This window comes from Bubalus bubalis, chromosome 13, assembly GCF_019923935.1.
Source record: "Bubalus bubalis isolate 160015118507 breed Murrah chromosome 13, NDDB_SH_1, whole genome shotgun sequence".
NCBI lineage: Eukaryota > Metazoa > Chordata > Mammalia > Artiodactyla > Bovidae > Bubalus > Bubalus bubalis.
In genome coordinates this window covers 23,680,113-23,702,254 of record NC_059169.1, presented here as the reverse complement: position 1 = coordinate 23,702,254, position 22,142 = coordinate 23,680,113, and the positions used below count along the sequence as shown (strand labels likewise).

The following is a 22,142-nucleotide window of genomic DNA, read 5'->3' as shown; positions in this document are numbered from 1 at the left end:
ATACTAAAACCGTTTTTATATTCAAATAAGCATGAATCCAAAGAAAAATCTATTTTCCTTTTTTGGGACTCCTCAATTCCAGTTTCTCATCTTTTTTTCATGTTCATCATACAGCAAATCTGAAGTTTATTATTCTTTATCAAATGCTTTAATTATTTTATTCGTGTGTTAAAACAACTAAAACAAAATAGCACAGGCTGGCTGGATTAAATGACAGAAATGGATTTGCTGACAGGTCTGGAGGCTGGAAGTCTAAGATCAAGGTGTTGGCAGATGTGGTTTCTTCTGAGACTTCTCCTCAGTTTGCAATTGCCACCTTCGTGCTGTGTCCTCCCATGGCCTTTCCTCTGAATTCATGTACCTGTAGTGTCTCTTTCTCATTAGAACACTGGTCAGTGGATTAAGACCCACTCATCTTATGTATCTTGTTGCTACTGCTAAGTCACTTCAGTTGTGTCTGACTCTGTGCGACCCCATAAACGGCAGCCCATGAGGCTCCCCCGTCCCTGGGGTTCTCCAGGCAAGAACACTGGAGTGGGTTGCCATTTCCTTCTGCAATACATGAAAGTGAAAAGTGAAAGTGAATTGGCTCAGTCGTGTCCGACTCTTAGTGACCCCATGGACTGCAGCCTACCAGGCTCCTCTGCCCATGGGATTTTCCAGGCAAGAGTAGTGGAGTGGGATGCCATTGACCCACTCATCTTATGTATCTTATGTAAGTTTAATTACTGCTTTAAAGGCCCTGTCTCCATATACAGTCATATTGGGGTTTAAGGCTTCAAGATATGAATTTTGGGGATGGACACAATTCAGTCTAAAACAATTACGGTCACCACATACAGAATACATTTTTAGTATTTTAATCTGTTTTTCTTAATGTCTTTTTATACTGAAGAGAATCTCTAAATTAAAATTTTCTCATTCTTTAGCTTTCATAACTCTTAGCATTGAAGTTTTTTTTCCTGTTGCTCCTACTTTTGAGTCCCTTTGGCTTCTTCTGACTATGTATTATTTGCCTGAGAGATATTATTCATGTTCATGACTTCAGTTACCACCTCTGTACATGGTGAATCTGGCATCACACATCCAGTCCACCAATTTTGGCCCATATATCCAACAGCAAACTTCCATGGTATTCGTGGTTTTTATGACATGGGCATCATCCAATGCCTTTTTGAAATGTAGAATCTTGGAACTTGCCCCCTCCCAAACTGTTGAATCCAAATCTACATTTTGGCCAGATCCCCAGATGATGTTATAAATGTTAAGTCTGTAAAGTAGGCTTCTACTTGATTACTTTCTCTGAAGATTTAAAAAATCTTGAACTGAATATGTCAAGAATGGAATGAATTATTAATTAGTTTTCACTCATTCATTGATTTGGTAACTACTTATGGAGTGTACTATATCCTTTACCACTGCTACATTGGTGAACAAAGCAAACCAATAACCCCTGTCTACTTCAATTTTTTACTGGAGTGTGGAAGACAGATAAGAAATAATAAAACACTGTAAATAAGTATGTTATATGCTCAAATAGAAAGTAATATGTGCCATGGGAAGATGAAAATCTTGAGAAAAATAAGGGCAACTATTAAGATAGTGGGGGATACTGAGAAGGTGATGTTTCCTTTCCTTTATTTCTTTTTTAAATTTAAACTTTTTTTAAAAATGGTTGATTTACAATGTTGTGTTAGTTTCTGCTGTACAGAGAAGTGAATCAGTTAAAATATATATGCATCCACTCTTTTTTAGATTCTTTTCTCATATAGGCCATTACAGAGTTTGAGTAGAGTTCCCTGTGCTATAGAGTAGGATTTTATTATCTATTTTATTTATGGTAGCGTGTATGTCAATCCAAATCTCCCAGTTTATCCCTCCATACGTTTCCTTTATTTCTTATCTCAGTAAAGAATAAGTCTTTTCATTAGTCACCTGATGGAAGACAATTAAAAGTTATCTTAACGTCTTTACTTTACCTGTGAATTCTAGGTTCCTAATGTTTTTCTGATGTTGACTGACAAGTGTTGTTGTTTTTTTTTTTCCTATCCTCATACTTCTCCCTTTCAACTTGGTTATAGTCCCCTTGGTTATAGGCCTTGATGCTGGGAAAGACTGAAGGCAAAAGGAGAAGGGGGTGGCAGAGGATGATATGGATAGAATCAACTCAATGGATTTGAATTTGAGCAAATTCCCAGAGATAGCAGAGGACAGAGGAGCCTGGCGTGCTATAGTCCATGAGCTCTCAAATAGTCAGACACGACTTAGCAACTGAACACCAATAGAACCACATGGGCCCCTAAGTGACCTCACTGCACTTCTGTCTGTTTCCACATTACGGCAATGACGGTGATGGCTTTCACTTGCCGGCTGGGAAACTTTAATGGCTCTCACTGCCTTATTAATAAAACTGAAACATCTTATGATGATCAGGATGGCTAACTAGAATCTTGCCTCCTTCTCCCTTTAACTATAATTCCCATGAACACACTCCTCAGTAGCCAAACTAACTGCATATGACTCTCTGAACACACAGTGCTCTCTTTCCTTTTTACCCCTGCTCATCCTGACCTTTGTTGTTTGCTGCTTCTTTTTTTGCATGAAACATGAAAATGTTATCTTTGTATTTCCTGATTCCTCCTCTGTCCTCAAACATGACCCTATTTACTAACACTGTATTATTATTGTGGATTTTTATCAGGATATATATTCTTAGAAGGCAGAGCTATTTTGTTTAGCTGTGAACCCCTGGCACCAACACAGAGCTTGGTATGCCATAGTGTTTAGTATTTTGTGACAAATAGTTGATAGGTGACGGTTTATGGAATGAGTGGAAGTCTTCTAAGAGATGATCCTTTCAGAGAGAATGAGGGCAAAGGCATAGAGGTATGTCTGGAGAATAACAAGCACTTTTGTGGAACCCTAAACTGTGGATTGGGTTGCTGAAATTGAGTGTCTTATATACCTTTCTAAGAAGACTAGATTTCATGCTGTAGAGAATAGAGAGGCATAGATGACTTTACGCAAATGAATGGCATAGTCTGTGGACTACCAGATTTGAATTTCTGTAGATGAATCTCATGGAGGATGGGAGGTGATTGTTAAGGAACAAATGGGAGGTATGTCCTCCAGGCGCAGTGATTCCAGTGAAAAGATTAAGACTTAAGCTAAGGCAATGGCAGAAGCATTGGAAAGGAGGCTGGAAAATAAAGATGTAAAGTTTCCCTACTACGACATATTGGGTGTGAAAGAAGAAATGGAAGAAAGACAACATTTACCAATATTAAAGTTGGAGTTTTAGGGACCATAAAAAAATCTATTCATGATCAGTTTGAAAGTCTCCACGTCTACCAACTCATGGGGAAAGGCCCTGATACTGGGAAAGATTAAGGACAAGAGGAGAAGGGGACAACAGAGGTTGAGATTGTAGGATGGCATCACTGACTCAATGGACATGAGTTTGAGCAAACTCCAGGAGATAATGAAGGACAGGGAAGCCTGGCATGCCACAGTCCATGGGGTCACAAAGAGACACAACTAAGCGACTGAATAGCAACATCTGCAGCCATTTGTGCCAGGCCTCTTCATTTCCAGAGGATTCTTTGATTCCAAACAGGTGGTCATTTATGTTGGATAGAAATCAGGAATGGAGTCACACATCTTCTCATTCATTAAACCCCGCTCTCTAAGAAAGAACCAATCAATTTCATCAATTATATTTTCGCAGCTGCAGCATGAGAATTGATGTTTGTTCAATCCATTATAGTTAGTGGAACATAGCCATCAAGGAGAGACTTATTTTCTAGTAGAGGAAATCGATAAAATATAGATAATCATTTAACTGTGTTAGTGAGAAGATAGAGCATCTTTTTTCTTTTGACTGAGAATTATTTATAAATTTGTGCTTCCTGTGACCGTTTTGTTATTACTTGTCTGGTCAAGCTTTGCTAAGGAAAGGTGAAAGTGAAAGTCGCTCAGCCGTATCCGACTCTGCCACACCATGATTATATAGTCCATGGAATTCTCCAGGCCAGAATACTGAAGTGGGTAGCCTTTTTCTTCTCCAGGGGATCTTCCCAACCTAGGGATTGAACCCAGGTCTCCTGCATTGCAGGTGGATTCTTTACGAGCTGAGCCACAAGGGAAGCCCAAGAATACTGGAGTGGGTAGGCAGAAAGTGAAGAGGAACTAAAGAGCTTCCTATTAAAAGTGAAAGAGGAGAGTGAAAAAGCTGGTTTAAAACTCAACATTCAAAAAACAAAGATCACGGCATCTGGTCCCATCACTTCATGGGAAATAGATGGGGAAACAATGGAAACAGTGTCAGACTTTATTTTCTTGGGCTCCAAAATCACTGCGAATCTTCCCGACCCAGGAATTGAACCAGGGTCTCAAAAGTTTGATTAAATACTCACCAGACACTTGCCATGGGAACATCTGATTTTCTCTATGATTGCAAATCTTACATATTTGAAAGTTGTATTTATCCTTCCAATAGAGTGGTGGTTTTTTACAACTCCAGCAGTTTTACATCACTAGTTCTTCAAATACCAGTGAGAGAAAATCACAAGTTGAAACTTGAGGCTTAGTGCTTTCAAAATTAGATTTAATTTTTAAAAATTTGATTATTCCAGCTATAATTTATAACCACCCCTGCTGTTTAATTTCACTTTCAAAGAAATTCTTTCAAAAGTATCAATGGGGAATGCGGTTTCATAATTGCAGTATTTTAATCACGCATCCTACAAATTTCTGAAGTTTACTGCCCTTCCAACATTTCCATCTCCTGTCCCTGCCTTTTGGTCCAGGGGACATTTCATCTGGATCAGACTAGTGAGTTTTCTTTTTTCCCCCAGAACCCTTATGTATGTAAAAAAGTTCAAAACTAATGTCTTTAAGACTTGGTCTTTTGAAATGCTAGAACTCAAGGTTTTGAGACCTCAAAGCTTTGGCTTTAAAACTGCAAAGTCTTGGATTTCTAAATTGAAAAACTTCCGTTTTGTTGAGTTTCCTCTTTGCACAATTTATACTGAAAAGGGAAGCAGTATGAGAGGGAAAATAACTTAGCAAATGTATTATACATTGCTCACTCCAATCACTTTTATTTTCATGCTGCTGAAGTGTGTCACATACCTGAGTTCTCTCATATTTAGTAAAGATGTATCGCTTTATGTTCTTAGACACCAAAGAGAAGACCCAGATGGGAGAATCACCCAAACCTACTAAACTTTTAATCAGTAAGCAGTCAGCCAGCTTCTTGTAAGCCTCTGACATTTCTATATGGAAAAGAAAGTAATTAGTACCACTAACTACTGGTAACTACTGGTTTAAATACCAGTAGCTAGTGAGGGCTTTTAGGGAATCTAATAAAGTGACATGTGTCTGTGTGTGTGTATGTACTATTCACAATTTCTTGGACCAATAGACATCACCAGATGGTCAACACCAAAATCAGATTGATTATATTCTTTGTAGCCAAAGATGGAGAAGCTCTATACAGTCAGCCAATCAAGACCAGGAGCTGACTGTGGCTCAGATCATGACTTACTTATTGCCAAATTCAGACTTGAATTGAAGAAAGTAGGGAAAACCACTAGACCATTCAGGTATGACCTAAATCAAATCCCTTATGATTATACAGTGGAAGTGAGAAATAGATTTAAGGGCCTAGATCTGATAGATAGAGTGCCTGATGAACTATGGAATGAGGTTCATGACACTGTACAGGAGACAGGGATCAAAGCCATCCCATGGAAAAGAAATGCAAAAAAGCAAAATGGCTGCCTGGGGAGGCCTTACAAATAGCTGTGAAAAGAAGAGAAGCAAAAAGCAAAGGAGAAAAGGAAAGATATAAGCATTTGAATGCAGAGTTCCAAAGAATAGCAAGAAGAGATAAGAAAGCCTTCTTCAGTGATCAATGCAAAGAAATAGAGGAAAACAACAGAATGGGAAAGACTAAAGATCTCATCAAGAAAATTAGAGATACCAAAGGAACATTTCATGCAAAGATGGGCTCGATAAAGGACAGAAATGGTATGGACCTAACAGAAGCAGAAGGTATTAAGAATAGATGGCAAGAATACACAGAAAAACTGTACAAAAAAGATCTTCACGACCCAGATAATCACGAAGGTGTGATCACTGACCTAGAGCCAGACATCCTGGAATGTGAAGTCAAGTGGGCCTTAGAAAGCATCACTATGAACAAAGCTAGTGGAGGTGATGGAATTCCAGTGGAGCTCTTTCAAATCCTGAAAGATGATGCTGTGAAAGTGCTGCACTCAATATGCCAGCAAATTTGGAAAACTCAGCCCTGGCCACAGGACTGGAAAAGGTCAGTTTTCATTCCGATCGCAAAGAAAGGCAATGCCAAAGAATGCTCAAACTACCGCACAATTGCACTCATCTCACACGCTAGTAAAGTAATGCTCAAAATTCTCCAAGCCAGGCTTCAGCAATATGTGAACTGTGAACTTCCTGATGTTCAAGCTGGTTTTAGAAAAGGCAGAGGAACCAGAGATCAAATTGTCAACATCCGCTGGATCATGGAAAAAGCAAGGAGAGTTCCAGAAAAACATCTATTTCTGCTTTATTGACTATGCCAAAGCCTTTGACTGTGTGGATCACAATAAACTGTGGAAAATTCTGAAAGAGATGGGAATACCAGACCACCTAATCTGCCTTTTGAGAAATCTATATGCAGGTCAGGAAGCAATAGTTAGAACTGGACATGGAACAACAGACTGGTTCCAAATAGGAAAAGGAGTACGTCAAGGCTGTATATTGTTACCCTGCTTATTTAACTTATATGCAGAGTACATCATGAGAAACGCTAGGCTGGAAGAAGCACAATCTGGAATCAAGATTGCTGGGAGAAATGTCAATAACCTCAGATATGCAGATGACACCACCCTTATGGCAGAAAGTGAAGAGGAACTAAAAAGCCTCTTGATGAAAGTGCAAGTGGAGAGTTAAAAAGTTGGCTTAAAGCTCAACATTCAGAAAACGAAGATCATGGCATCTGGTCCCATCACTTCATGGGAAATAGATGGGGAAACAGTGGAAACAGTGTCAGACTTTATTTTTCTGGGCTCCAAAATCACTGCAGATGGTGATTGCAGCCATGAAATTAAAAGACGCTTACTCCTTGGAAGGAAAGTTATGACCAAACTAGATAGCATATTCAAAAGCTTTACTTTTGAAAGTAAAGAGACATTACTTTCATATTCAAAGAGACATTACTTTGCCAACAAAGGTTCGTCTAGTCAAAGCTATGGTTTTTCCAGTGGTCATGTATGGATGTGAGAGTTGGACTGTGAAGAAGACTGAGGGCCGAAGAATTGATGCTTTTGAACTGTGGTGATGGAGAAGACTCTTGAGAGTCCCTTGGACTGCAAGGAGATCCAACCAGTCCATTCTGAAGGAGATCAGCCCTGGGATTTCTTTGGAAGGAATGATACTAAAGCTGAAACTCCAGTACTTTGGCCACCTCATGCGAAGAGTTGACCCATTGGAAAAGACTTTGATGCTGGGAGGGATTGGGGACAGGAGGAAAAGGGGACGACAGAGGATGAGATGGCTGGATGGCATCACTGACTCAATGGACCTGAGTCTGAGTGAACTCCGGGAGTTGGTGATGGACAGGGAGGCCTGGTGTGCTGCGATTCATGGAGTTACAAGGAGTCTGACACGTCTGAGCGACTGAACTGAACTGAATACTTATATAAAGTTCATACCCAGTGAAAACTTTTATTTAAGAGAATAAATTTGAATACATTTTTTAAAAGATGTATTTTTTGTTTCTATTGTTAGAGAAGTATTAAATATATAAAAATAAGTAGAGAATTGTAAGAGCTGCCTTCTAAACATTATGCATAACATTATGCCATTTATATTGGCATTTCTTATGAACTTTGGGGTTTAACTGCTTTCTTTGTTTTTCCATTCAGAGAATTTATCAACAGCCTTCGACTGTACAGGACATTCTATGGGGGCCTGGCTGATCAGCTTTGTGCTAATGAATTAGATGCTGCTGATGGACTACCATGCTGGAATGGAGAAGACATAGTAAAAAGGTATTTTATGTGTGGTGATCTATGAAAACCTAGCAGCCACTTTCATCTTTGTTTTTTTTTTCCCCCCTGTTCTTTAATGCGTTACTTCAGATTTAACTTTGCCCCACAGGTCAGAGGATCCATTAATTCCTTCTGTTTTGTTTGTCCAAGAAAAATTTAATTCTTCTGACATTTTAGAAATGTGGATAGCATTATGTGGTGTTCTAAAAGGTCTCTTGTCTTTGGTATCCGTCTATGGCTTACTGTACAATCTCACTTTTTCTATTAGGTGTTATTTAACGTCTAGCCAATCTGTCTTGTTTCTCAAATATCTTTTTTTTTTTTTTTTACTTTAAATTTATGGCTATTTAGAACGTGAGGACATTTAGTGAAATGTGATACCTGGGCAAAGATTCGTTGATATCTGGGTATATGTCACCACAGTGTCAATATGGGTTTCACAGGTGGTGCTGGTGGTGAAGAACCTGCTGCCAATGCAGTACACAAAACAGATGTGGGATTTGATCTCTGGGTCAGAAAGATCCCCTGGAGGAGGGCATGGCAACCCACTCCAGTATTCTTGCCTGGAGAATCCCCATGGACAGAAGAGCCTGGTGGGCTACAGTCCATGGAGTTGCAGAGTCAGACGTGGCTGAAGCAACTTAGCACACAGCACAGTGTTCATGTCCTCCCTACTGTTGTCTCTTTGAGTGTATGTGAGAAAGCGGGGTGGGGAGAGAGAGCGAATGATAGAGAGAGCTGGTGCTTTTATGTACGTCTGTTGGAGGCATTGTTTATTTATATACTGTCCATTGTTCTCAAGCTCAAGAGTGAATTTTTTTTTACCTTTTTTTTCTCACTGTCTAGAATTTCTTTGAGTTTATTTTCCTTCGCTTCCTATAACTGGTCGTGCTCTCAAGTAATTTCTTGAGCTTGAGAAAGTCCTATTTTCTCTCTAAAACCATAGTGTTGGTCCAAGTAATTGGCAGGAAATTAGTTGATTTTCTAGTGCTAGTGATTATCATAGAATGTAGGCCTGTGCTGTGTTCAGATTTGAATGTTTTAGTGTATTTTATATTGAGAAATCAGCCAAAAAATAGGGTGTTACATTTTCTGATTTATAAACACACCTACTCCATATAAGGATAGGTAGTTTAGTTACCACAAAAGTGATGATTTCATTTAAAATGTCATTTAGCAAATTCAATTTGCTATGATAAACATATACTATAATTAATGTGAGTATAAATTCATGTAATAAAAACTTTATTTCTGGGTGATCATACTCATTATAGTTACATTCCTGATATAGTAGAATGATTACTTATAGTTTATATTCAAATATCTCATAAGAAATCTTTGATTTCACAGAAAATAATTACTGAAGGTAGGAACTATAATTAAATTTAAATAAAATATTCGGCTGACATGGCTAGTGTTCTTTTCTCATTGTGCTCCTTGGATGTTAAAATGTGTTCTTAAATATATCTTTCTTGCCTTTACTGAGAATAGTCATGGCATGCATAGTATTTTGAGTTCTTGCAGTATTCATGTTAATAAGATTTCTGCCACTTAGATCTAGTAATTAAATTCTACTTTGACTTATACTTTCTCTTTTCCCATTGTTCAAACCAGAATTGAACATTTTTGTGTATTAACAATTTTTATACAAGAACTAATGAGTTTTCATGGTGATTAATGAATGATTTAGTTCAGAATATACATATATTTAATATACAACATTACATTATATTATACATTTGATTCTAGAGCTGCAAGAGCCCTAGTTTCAATTTGTCCCATTCCTCTCGATTATTTGGTCAGGGGGGTTGTATAATAGGAAATAGTGTTGGAGAAATCAATGGTTTGGGAAAACTTTTCAGAGGGATAGTATTTTTAACTCAAAGATAAACCTACATTTCTCCAAAGAAGACATACAGATGGCTAACAAACACATGAAAAGATGCTCAACATCGCTCATTATTAGAGAAATGCGAATCAAAACTACAATGAGATATCACCTCACACTGGTCAGAATGGCCATCGTCAAAAAGTCTACAAACAATAAATGCTGGAGAGGGTGTGGGAAAAAGGGAACACTCTTGCACTGTTGGTGGGAATGTAAATTGATTCAGCCACTATGGAAGATGGTATGGAGATTCCTTAAAGAACTAGCAATAAAACCACCATATAACCCAGCAATCCCACTCCTAGGCACATACCCTGAGGAAACCAAAATTGAAAAAAACACATGTATCCCACTGTTCTTTGCAGCACTATTTACAATAGCTAGAACATGGAAGCAGCCATGCCCATCGACAAATGAATGGATAAAGTGGTGGTACATATACACAATGGAATTACTCAGCCATAAAAAGGAAGGCCTTTGAGTCAGTTCTAATGAGGTGGATGAACCTAGAACCTATTATACAGAGTGAAGTAAGTCAGAAAGAGAAAGATAAATATCATATTCTAACACATATACAGAATGTAGAAAAATGGTACTTAAAAATTTACTTACAGGGCAGCAATAGAGAAACAGACATGGAGAATAGACTGGTGGACATGGGGAAAGGGGAGGAGAGAGTGAGATGCATGGAAAGAGTAACATGGAAACTTACATTACCATGTGTAAAATAGACAGTCAATGGGAATTTGCTGTATGGCTCAGGAAACTCAAACTGGGGCTCTGTGTCAACCTGGAGTGGTGGGATGGGGAGGGAGATGGTGGGGGGTGTTCAGGAGGGAGGGGATATATGTATACCTATGACTGATTCATGTTGAAGTTTGACAGAAAACAACAAAATTCTGCAAAGCAATTATCCTTCAATAGAAACATAAATAAATTTTTAAAGATATATTTTCTTCTACATGATATATGTTTTAAGACCTCATTCATGGTTTATGAATAAAGAAAGCTTATCTGTAGCAAGAACTCTCCATGGGAAGCATCCACATTTCTGGTAAAGAAAGTGAGCAATTCTCATTATTCTCAGTTGCTTCCACCTCCTGTCTTCCTTTTCCATACCACCCAGCCTCCGGATTGTCAGTTGCTTCCAAGAGCCTTACGTGACTCCACTCTCCTGTGAACACCTTTCACTTCACTTAATTTTCCCTCATATAGCCATTCTACCTCATCACCTTAGCTGCCATTTTCCCTTCCCTCAGGATGTTTTTCCTCTTTATGTTTTTCCTCTTTTCCCTGTCTCATGGGTCACCAATCTACTCCTTGCCTCACCAGGCCAGCCGATGAGCCTCACACACTAGCTCCCTACCACCTCTCTAGGCTACTTCCCAAATGAACATTTTTCAAGCCTGATTGTTTTCCAGCACTCAACTAAGGTTTCATAAGAATCATCTCATTGAATTCTCCCCCAAATTTTCTTCCTAACGCTTTAGAGTAAGCTGATTTTGTGGTGTCTTTTTTCTGCTCGATCTTGAGAAAACTCTTTTCTGTACCTTAAATTGTAATTTCATTCATGGCTCTGCTAGTTTTTGATATAAACTTAGATCATGAATTTTTTTCAATGCAAAGTCTATGCTAAAATATAAATATCCATCATATCCGGTTAACATGATATATTGACCATTGAATATTACGTGGCAGTCAAAAATGATTCATGTTTATATTTGCTAAAGCAGAATAAGTTCAAATAACTATTAAATAAAGATAGTTAAAAGTTGGATATTAAGTATTTTATCAGAAGATTTGAATAAGTAAAAATACTAATATTGGTTCCACATAGAATATTTCTGGGCAGTTATGTGAAAACTGCTAATATACTTAAAGTACTGGGGAGGCTTTATTTTTTATTTGCATTATATTTATTTATTGATATTTAATGAAAACATGTTACAGTGATGTTAGAATTATGGGCCATTATTATTTTCTTCTTTTTATAATTTTTTGTGAGATAAAAGCACTATTTTTATATTTTGTTTCTAACCAATTTTGACTTTTATAGTAATTTTATGATATAGATTTTTCAAAAAATTGATGGATATGTTTTAATACTGAACCACTGAATTTATCTAAAATGGCTTTAATGTAAAGTCAAGTTCTGATGAATTTTACAATCCTGAACTATTAGCTGCTTTTTCCTTGAGAAAAACAAAGTATAGTGTGAAAATACTAAGATCCCCAAATAGAATATTCATTTTAGAGAGCCAAAGCTGATTGAAATAAATAATGCCATCAAATTTTGAAGAAATGAATATTAAGTGAATGTATACCACATTTGGTGGAGAAGGAAATGACAACCCACTCCAATAGTCTTGCCTGGAGAATTCCATGGACAGGGGAGTCTGGTGGGCTATGGTCCGTGGGATCGCAAAGAATCAGACACGACTGAGTACACAGCACGTACCACATTTGGAGATAGTAGGGATTTTTATTTTGCTTTTATATGCTGGGTTGTAATACTCTCAGATTTAATCTAGAGAAATTATGCCAAACACATCAATAGGATAAATTTGTGACCCAGATTGAGGCTATCATTCACTATAAGAGTGAAGTGATTATTTTGGCAAGATTTCTTCTCCTGGAGGCATTTTTAAGGAGATGATTGATAACATTATTTATGTGCATAGACGTCCTGCCTTAAAAAATAGGAGAACCATACAGCTTGTTTCAATATTATGACAGGCCTACAAACTGGGTCAAATCACCTTTTTGTTCATCAAAAGAGGTGGAATTCCTTTGTGGTTGAAGATGAAATATGTCAAATAGCTGTAGCATATTAATTTATGAAACAATCTCTTTAAGTTCAAATGATTTTGAACAGTACATATATACCATATACACTATCAAGACACCAAGGTACATAGCTCAAGCGATTCCTGATTAACGATGAAAATGTATCACTAAAATCCACATAGTCTCTATCTCTTTCCTCCCATCTTTTCATCATGAAACAAAAGTGTTCTCTGAAAGGCCTGCCAGTGTCTACTCTGCTGAGTTCCCTGTGGTTGCAAATTGATTGTTTGAAGGCTTTCACTTGTCTTTCTGAGTACTAAAGTTCAGATGACAGCTGCTTAATTTCCAGGCTTTCTTTTTCCTTTTTGATTAATAGACAGATAATCCAGTAACTCTCCTTCGATCTCCAGGAATTTATGACTTCTGCAGCAACTCTTAAACTAGCCAATAGCTGTTAAGTATTCTATTAAAATAAACAATCCATGTGATTTCTACTTCATCTTGATGTAGTTAATGTTCTATAATGCTATTTTCTTAACACAGTGTTTTCTTTTTGAACTCTTCTGCTAAGGTGCCCCATGTCAACATATTATAATTGAATTTAAAAAATCAGAAAAGAATATAAAACCTGAAAAAAATCTGAGATTTTATACTTATGTATTATCAGTTTTCTTTCCATCAAATGACATTTTTCCTGGCCATAACTTTTTTTAATCTCACTTTCCCCCACTTTTTACCCATTATTTATCTGGAAAACTACTTCATCTTCAAATTTTCCATTTCTTCCTGACTTTCCTACATTCAGTTATATGTTCTTTTTTTTTTTTAAAACCCCCAGCTTAGTTTCCAAATGTCACAGACATTTAAACCCACTCAGGTCTCAAGATTGTACTAATGTAACAACTGGCTGTTTTTCCTGTGTTGCTTATGCAAAGGCAATATGTTCTTTATGACTTTAACACCAGCTTGTTTTCTATTTTTTACCCCTTGCAATTTCTACCTATTCAATCAGGTTAATATTGAAGCATACCTTTGTAATAATCATCATTGTTATCATACCTTTGGCTTATCTTACTTGGTTTGGAATTGGAGGTCACTTAAAATGAGTGATTATGAGGCGTCCCCACTCCTACTCCATCACAACAATCTGCCATGAACTTTGATAGTTCCACTATTCCATTAATATGGAATAATTTTAAATTAAATACTTTTTTCCATACAACTCTATATACAGTTTTGCCAAACTCTCACTTAAAAAATTATTCAAGTATAGTTGATTTGCAATGTTGTGTTAATTTCTGCTATACAGTAATTTACTTTATTTTTTTTTTTTAAATTTTATTTTATTTTTAAACTTTACATAACTGTATTAGATTTTACTTTATTTTTTTTTTTTTTTTTTAAATTTTATTTTATTTTTAAACTTTACATAACTGTATTAGATTTGCCAAATTTACTTTAATATATATATCCTTTTTATTTTATTTTCCATTATAGTTTAATCACAGAACGTTAAATGTGGCTCCTTCTGCCATACGGTAGGACCTTGTTGTTTATCCAGTCTATATATAATAGATTGCACCTGCTAATTCCAAACAATTTCCCACTGTTTTTTGAGTCCTAGTGAAGTGAACCCCCTCATTTGTGTTTTATTGTAACCTCTAAATTCACCGTAATTCCTGTAGTACTTTTTTGCATTTATATGTCATATATCTTCTTATCTACTGAAATTTATTTTATAACACAGCTTCTGTATTATCTGAGAGGCTAAGACTGGTATCATTGAACACAGCAATAATTTTTAAAGCTAACAGAACTCTGAGGAAAAATCTTTGATAAATGCTTTAATATGAGAAGACTTGGGGGTGTGGCTTGGTGATAACATTTGGGTGAGTCATACATGCTTCCAAAATGAATTTGAATGTCTGAAAAATGAGAAGAAAGGAAATGAATCATAAAAGTTCCTACCTATGGCTGACTCTGGATACTGATTTTTTTTCTAACTTAACCTTAGTATTATGCCTATGTCATTCTGTGTTAATGAAATCACAGTCTAAAGAACTCAGGAAAGCTCCTGTCTTAGAGACTTATTAGGTATGATTGTATTTATCACAGATGAGGCACCTGGGCTAGTGGTGGATGAAAGTGTCAAGATGCACCCAAGGTCAAAATTCTGAGTCTACTTTCTTCAGTATAGGAAGAACTGAAACATTTTTGCTCTTTTGTGGCAGGAATAGAAAGTGTGGTTTTAGATATATTACAGAGTGCTTATGTGCATGTGTTCATGCTCAGTCTGTCTGACTCTTTGCAATCCCATGGACTGTAGCCCACCAGGCTTTTCTGTCCATGGAATTTCCCAGGCAAGAATATTGAAGTGGGTTGCTATTTCCTTCTCCAGAGGATCTTCCTAACCCAAGGATCAGGCCTGTGTCTCCTATTTCTCCTGCATTGGCAGGCAGATTTTTTTTTCCCACTGAGCCACCCAGGAAGCCCAGATACAAGAGACTGTCAAATTCCTTTCATTGTAGAACGCACAGTTTAGAGCCAATGGACAAAGAATCAGTATGATTGATGTATTAGGTTCTAAATGAGCGTAAAATGTGAAGAATTCTTGACTGTGTACAATCTTCTTACATCTTACTATGGTAGACTTCCTTGGCAGATGATTTTTATTTAAATGGTAGTGCTTGAAATAGTTATTCCACAGTTTAGTTCTATAGAAAATAAGATAGGAAAAGGTAGCAAGAGGATGCTCATTTTGTCAACTTTGCTCCCAATTTCTGCCTAGGAAAATACCCCTTCTTCTCAAGTCATATGCACTTTTTGGTGTTTTCTAAGAAATGCTCCATTAAGGTGGCGATAATTGCACGGTGTCTCATTTTTCAAACGGAGAAATTTCTTTTGAATCTTTCTTCACTGGCTTATTGACTTAATAGTCAGCTGTCCCTATGAAGTACACAATCATTACGTTTAGGGAGCTGGAACACAAAGGTGAAAACAGAAACTTTCACTAAACCCTCTCTGAAGACTGCTTTTCTCTGTCGCTAGAATGAAATCACAGCCAATTCTCAGAATTTTTTTGGTCATCAGCGTCTGAAGGATTTGTGATTGTCATTAGTTCCATAAGCAGTTGCTAAATTCAGTAATTAAATTCAGCCCATGGAAAGTCTAAATTCAGCAAAAGAAGGTTCTAGGTTGACTTGATCATTGGAGCGTCACTAAAAGTGGCCATTTCTCCCCATTCCTCTGAGATATTGCTTCAGTCTTGGAGATACTTACATGGAGGTGAACCACTCCACATCCACATGCCCATCTTGACTTCTCCTTGTCCTCCAGCTCATGTTTATGACTCCCCCAGCTTGGAGCTGGAGGGACACTGCGGCAGCAGTGAGAGAGAAGGGGTAAGAGAAAGGAATATTCTTTGGCTGATTATTTTACCTCTCTCCTTAATGATTCCTAGCTTGGCAGGTATTAAGACTGATGTTCTAGGGCTTTCGTGTGTTCAGGACAAGGTCTACCCCTGGTCTTCTCCATCTGATGGTCAATTCTGGCTTCTTTTTGCTGAGGTCTCCTGGTGGGAGTCTTTTCTCCCTCGTGGTCCGCTCAAGGCCATAGAAACTTTGTGTTTCTGTCTCCCACTTCTGGTGTAAGTACAGCCTGTGTTCAGTGGAGTTGCTTCTTTTTACTCTCCTGTTACGTAGGTAGCTTCTTCTACAGACATGTGCCGCCTTCCATTTTCTTAGGCATGAGCCAACTGCTAGTCCTTTTAATTCTTCAGCTTACAAGGGTCCCTCAGCCTCTGTCACTTAGCATGAATGAATATGGGGATGACACAGCAGTCTAACAAGTTCCTTCAACAAGTTCTCTCCTTTTGTCTCTTCAACCTCAGTTCTTTAATACAATTAAGGTGAACATCAGAATGAAAGACTGAAAACCAATTTTCAGCCATCTGTTTTTTATGCCTAGCACTTCAGTTTGGAATACTGTCAATTGTCTTATTCTCAGCTGAAATGGAAACAGAAAAAGTGCTATTTTGACATCCTTTTACATGTATTTGGAACTGAGGGGTAGAAGACAGGAAACTAGATTCCATTTTCAATACTGCAGTTGACTTTGAATGGGATACAAAGGTAAGGAAGACTTTGTCCCCATGTCAGCGACTTCAATTCCAAACACAGGTAGAGAATATGTTCACAGTATGAACACCAACAAGACAGATACTGTTAAATAAGTGAGACATAAAAAAATCCGACAGACTTTCAAATAAGGAAAAATCTCATTTGGTTGAGAGGATTTGAACAATATTTAATAAAAGGGGTAATATGTGATATGGGTCTTGATTCATTCATTTGAAATAATCTCTGAAATATTTATGGGTGAGATGAGATGATGTCTGAAATTTGCTTTAAAATCAATCATTGAATCATGGGAAGGTGATCACACTAAATATGAAATGTATATATGTATATGGTCATCTGAGTTAAATTCACCCATTCCAGTCCATTTCAGTTCACTGATTCCTAGAATGTCGACATTCACTCTTGCCATCTCTTGTTTGACCACTTCCAATTTGCCTTGATTCATGGACCTGACATTCCAGGTTCCTATGCAATATTGCTCTTTACAGCATCGGACCTTACTTCTATCACCAGTCACATCCACAGCTGGGTATTGTTTTTGCTTTGGCTCCATCCCTTCATTCTTTCTGGAGTTATTTCTCCACTGATCTCCAGTAGCATATTGGGCACCTACTGACCTGGGGAGTTTCTCTTTCAGTATCCTATCATTTTTCCTTTTCATACTGTTCATGGGGTTCTCAAGGCAAGAATACTGAAGTGGTTTGCCATTCCCTTCTCCAGTGGACCACATTCTGTCAAATCTCTCCACCATGACCCGCCCATCTTGGGTTGCCCCATGGGCATGGCTTAGTTTCATTTAGTTAGACAAGGCTGTGGTCCTGGTGTGATTAGATTGGCTAGTTTTCTGTGAGTATGGTTTCAGTGTGTTAGCCCTCTGATGCCCTCTTGCAACACCTACCATCTTACTTGGGTTTCTCTTACCTTAGGCTTAGGGTATCTCTTCACGGCTGCTCCAGCAAAGCGCAGCCATTGCTCCTTACCTTGGACGAGGGGTATCTCCTCACTGCAGCCCTTCCTGACCTTCACTGTGGGATAGCTCCTCTAGCTATCTAGCTGGAATGGGTGAATTTAACTCAGATGACCATTATATCTACTACTGCGGGCAGGAATCCCTCAGAAGAAATGGAGTGGCCATCATGGTCAACAAAAGAGTCCGAAATCCAGTACTTGGATGCAATCTCAAAAACGACAGAATAATCTCTGTTCGTTTCCAAGGCAAACAATTCAATATCACAGTAATCCAAGTCTATGCCCCAACCAGTAATGGTGAAGAAGCTGAAGTTGAACGGTTCTATGAAGACCTACAAGACCTTTTAGAACTAACACCCAAAAAAGATGTCCTTTTCATTATAGGGGACTGGAATGCAAAAGTAGGAAGTCGAGAAACACCTGGAGTAACAGGCAAATTTGGCCTTGGAATACGGAATGAAGCAGGGCAAAGACTAATAGAGTTTTGCCAAGAAAATGCACTGGTCATAGCAAACACCCTCTTCCAACAACACAGGAGAAGACTCTACACATGGACATCACCAGATGGTCAACTCCGAAATCAGATTGATTATATTCTTTGCAGCAAAAGATGGAGAAGCTCTATACAGTCAACAAAAACAAGACCAGGAGCTGACTGTGGCTCAGACCATGAACTCCTTATTGCCAAATTCAGACTTAAAGTGAAGAAAGTAGGGAAAACCACTAGGCCATTCAGGTATGACCTAAATCAAATCCCTTATGATTATACAGTGGAAGTGAGAAATAGATTTAAGGGCCTAGATCTGATAGATAGAATGCCTGATGAACTTTGGAATGAGGTTCGTGACATTCTGCAGGAGACAAGGATCAAGACCATTCCCATAGAAAAGAAATGCAAAAAAGCAAAATGGCTGTCTGGGGAGGCCTTACAGATAGCTGTGAAAAGAAGAGAAGCGAAAAGCAAAGGAGAAAAGGAAAGATATAAACATCTGAATTCAGAGTTCCAAAGAATAGCAAGAAGAGATAAGAAAGCCTTCTTCAGTGATAAATGCAAAGAAATAGAGGAAAACAACAGAATGGGAAAGACTAGGGATCTCTTCAAAAAATCAGAGATACCAAAGGAACATTTCATGCAAAGATGAGTTCTCAATAAAGGACAGAAATGGTATGGACCTAACAGAAGCAGAAGATATTAAGAAGAGATGGCAAGAATACACAGAAGAACTGTACAAAAAAGATCTTCACGACCCAGATAATCACGATGGTGTGATCACTCACCTAGAGCCAGACATCCTGGAATGTGAAGTCAAGTGGGCCTTAGAAAGCATCACTACGAACAAAGCTATTGGAGGTGATGGAATTCCAGTGGAGCTATTTCAAATCCTGAAAGATGATGCTGTGAAAGTGCTGCACTCAATATGCCAGCAAATTTGGAAAACTCAGCAGTGGCCACAGGCCTGGAAAAGGTCAGTTTTCATTCCAATCCCAAAGAAAGGTAATGCCAAAGAATGCTTAAACTACTGCACAATTGCACTCATCTCACACGCTAGTAAAGTAATGCTCAAAATTCTCCAAGCCAGGCTTCAGCAATATGTGAACTGTGAACTTCCTGATGTTCAAGCTGGTTTTAGAAAAGGCAGAGGAACCAGAGATCAAATTGCCAATATCCACTGGATCATAGAAAAAGCAAGGAGAGTTCCAGAAAAACATCTATTTCTGCTTTATTGACTATGCCAAAGCCTTTGACTGTGTGGATCACAATAAACTGTGGAAAATTCTGAAGGAGATGGGAATTCCAGACCACCTGACCTGCCTCTTGAGAAATCTGTATGCAGGTCAGGAAGCAACGGTTAGAACTGGACACGGAACAACACACTGGTTCCAAATAGGAAAAGGAGTTCGTCAAGGCTGTATATTGTCACCCTGTTTATTTAACTTCTATGCAGAGTACATCATGAGAAATGCTGGCCTGGAAGAAACACAAGCTGGACTCAAGATTGCAGGGAGAAATATCAAGAACCTCAGATATGCAGATGACACCACCCTTATGGCAGAAAGTGAAGAGGAACTCAAAAGCCTCTTGATGAAGGTGAAAGTGGAGAGTGAACAAGTTTGGCTTAAAGCTCAACATTCAGAAAACGAAGATCATGGCATCCGGTCCCACCACTTCATGGGAAATAGATGGGGAAACAGTGGAAACAGTGTCAGACTTTATTTTTCTGGGCTCCAAAATCACTACAGATGGTGACTGCAGCCATGAAATTAAAAGACGCTTACTCCTTGGAAGGAAAGTTATGACCAACCTAGATAGCATATTCAAAAGCAGAGACATTACTTTTCCAACAAAGGTTCATCTAGTCAAGGCTATGGTTTTTCCTGTGGTCATGTATGGATGTGAGAATTGGACTGTGAAGAAAGCTGATAGAAGTGATGCTGAAGAATTGATGCTTTTGAACTGTGGTGATGGAGAAGACTGTTGAGAGTCCCTTGGACTGCAAGGAGATCCAACCAGTCCATTCTGAAGGAGATCAGCCCTGGGATTTCTTTGGAAGGAATGATGCTAAAGCTGAAAATCAAGTACTTTGGCCACTTCATACGAAGAGTTGACTCATTGGAAAAGACTCTGATGCTGGGAGGGATTGGGGGCAGGAGGAGAAGGGGACGACAGAGGATGAGATGGCTGGATGGCATCACTGACTGGATGGACGTGAGTCTGAGTGAACTCTGGGAGCTGGTGATGGACAGGGAGGCCTGGCGTGCTGCGATTCATGGGGTCACAAAGAGTAGGACACGACTGAGTGACTGATCTGATCTGATCTGATCTATGTATATGGGCTTCTCTGGTGGTTCAGACAGTAAAGAATCTGCCTGTAATGTGGGATACCTGGGTCTAATCCCTGAGTTGGCAAGATCCCCTGGGGAAGGGCATGGGAACCCACTCCAGTATTCTTGCCTGGAGAATTCCCATGGTAGAGGAGACTGGTGGGATACAGTCTATAGGGATGCAAAGAGTTGGAAATGACTGAGCAACTAAGTACACATATATGTATGTTCTGTATATGTGTGTAGATAGTCATGGAAGGTGTATTATGGCTGTAGGGTGTTCTTTGTATTTGTGTGTATTTGAAAATTTTATAGTAAAATATAATAAAGAGAACTAGGCTTCCCAGGTGACTCGAGTGGTAAAGAATCTGCCTGCCAATGCAGGAAACTCAAGGGATGCAATTCAATCCCTGGGTCTGGAAGATCCCCTGGAGTAGGAAATGGCACCCTACTCTAGAATTCTTGCCTGGAAAATTCCATGGGCAGAGGAGCCTGGGAGGCTATAATCCATGAGGCCACAAAGAGTTGGACATGACTGAACACACACACACAGTAAATAAAAAATATAATGAGGCATAATAAAAATTATGTTGTCAACAGTCTATTCTGTCACATATGCTGTTCTAGATGATGGAGATACAGTGAGTAGACAAGGCAGATATGAGCCCTCTCATTTAGAATATGATGTAGAGGAAAACACCAGTGATCCAAGGATTACAAGTGTGAATGGTTTAGAGGGTTTCTAAGACTGGATGGAAGTTTAATCAGCTGACTTAGAAGCAAGACAAAGAATGGAAGCAAATGCATTAAGTTTGGTGGCCTCTTAAACTGAATTATTTACATTTGCATGTAACCTTTCAGAGTATCTCTTCTCCTTCTCAACACTTGCATTTAAGCTTCACAGGTGTGTCCTGACTACTTGTGTATTAAACTTTCCCATGTCCATTATAGTGTAGCCATTCATTCAGAAAACCAGTAAAAGCTCATTTATTAACTTCTAATTGCATCAGTTTTCTGTCCTTTAAATGTGGCTGAAAATAGTGCATATCTCATATTTGAGAATTAAATGTTATCCACAACAACAATTTAGCATACTAGTTATCACATAGTAAACATTCAAAAACTATTCAATCTTCTTATTGAGCAGTTTATATTCCTTTACTTCAGTAGGAATGAAACACTTTTGCACTGATCTCTCTTCATTGAATGTTTTCTATCGTGGATCAGAAGACATTCATTTGGAAAACAAAGACGTTAGAGAACAAAGGAAAACAAAGAAGGTTAGTTTATGGGTCAGTAAAATTAATATTAGGGATCGGGGCTTGAAGTAGGAGATATGCCTTATTAATAGTTTAAAAGATTATTTCATTGAGGATAGAAGTAGAGAAAATATATCATAATAGGCAGTTTCAATACTCCAGTTTTGGCGAATTGTGATCTGTCTTGTACCCATGCCATACA

The 22,142-nt window shown here is 38.2% G+C and overlaps 1 protein-coding gene across 2 annotated transcripts in view; it reads left to right on the top strand.

Moving 5' to 3' along the window:
• GPC5 (glypican 5) overlaps positions 1-22,142 on the top strand; it is a 1,547,826-nt gene that overhangs the window by 379,652 nt on the left and 1,146,032 nt on the right. For both annotated transcript variants that reach the window (XM_025263152.3, XM_044927162.2), the window contains exon 5: positions 7,950-8,075. In XM_025263152.3, the coding sequence (XP_025118937.3) occupies positions 7,950-8,075 (126 nt within the window). The remainder of the gene's footprint in view (positions 1-7,949; positions 8,076-22,142) is intronic.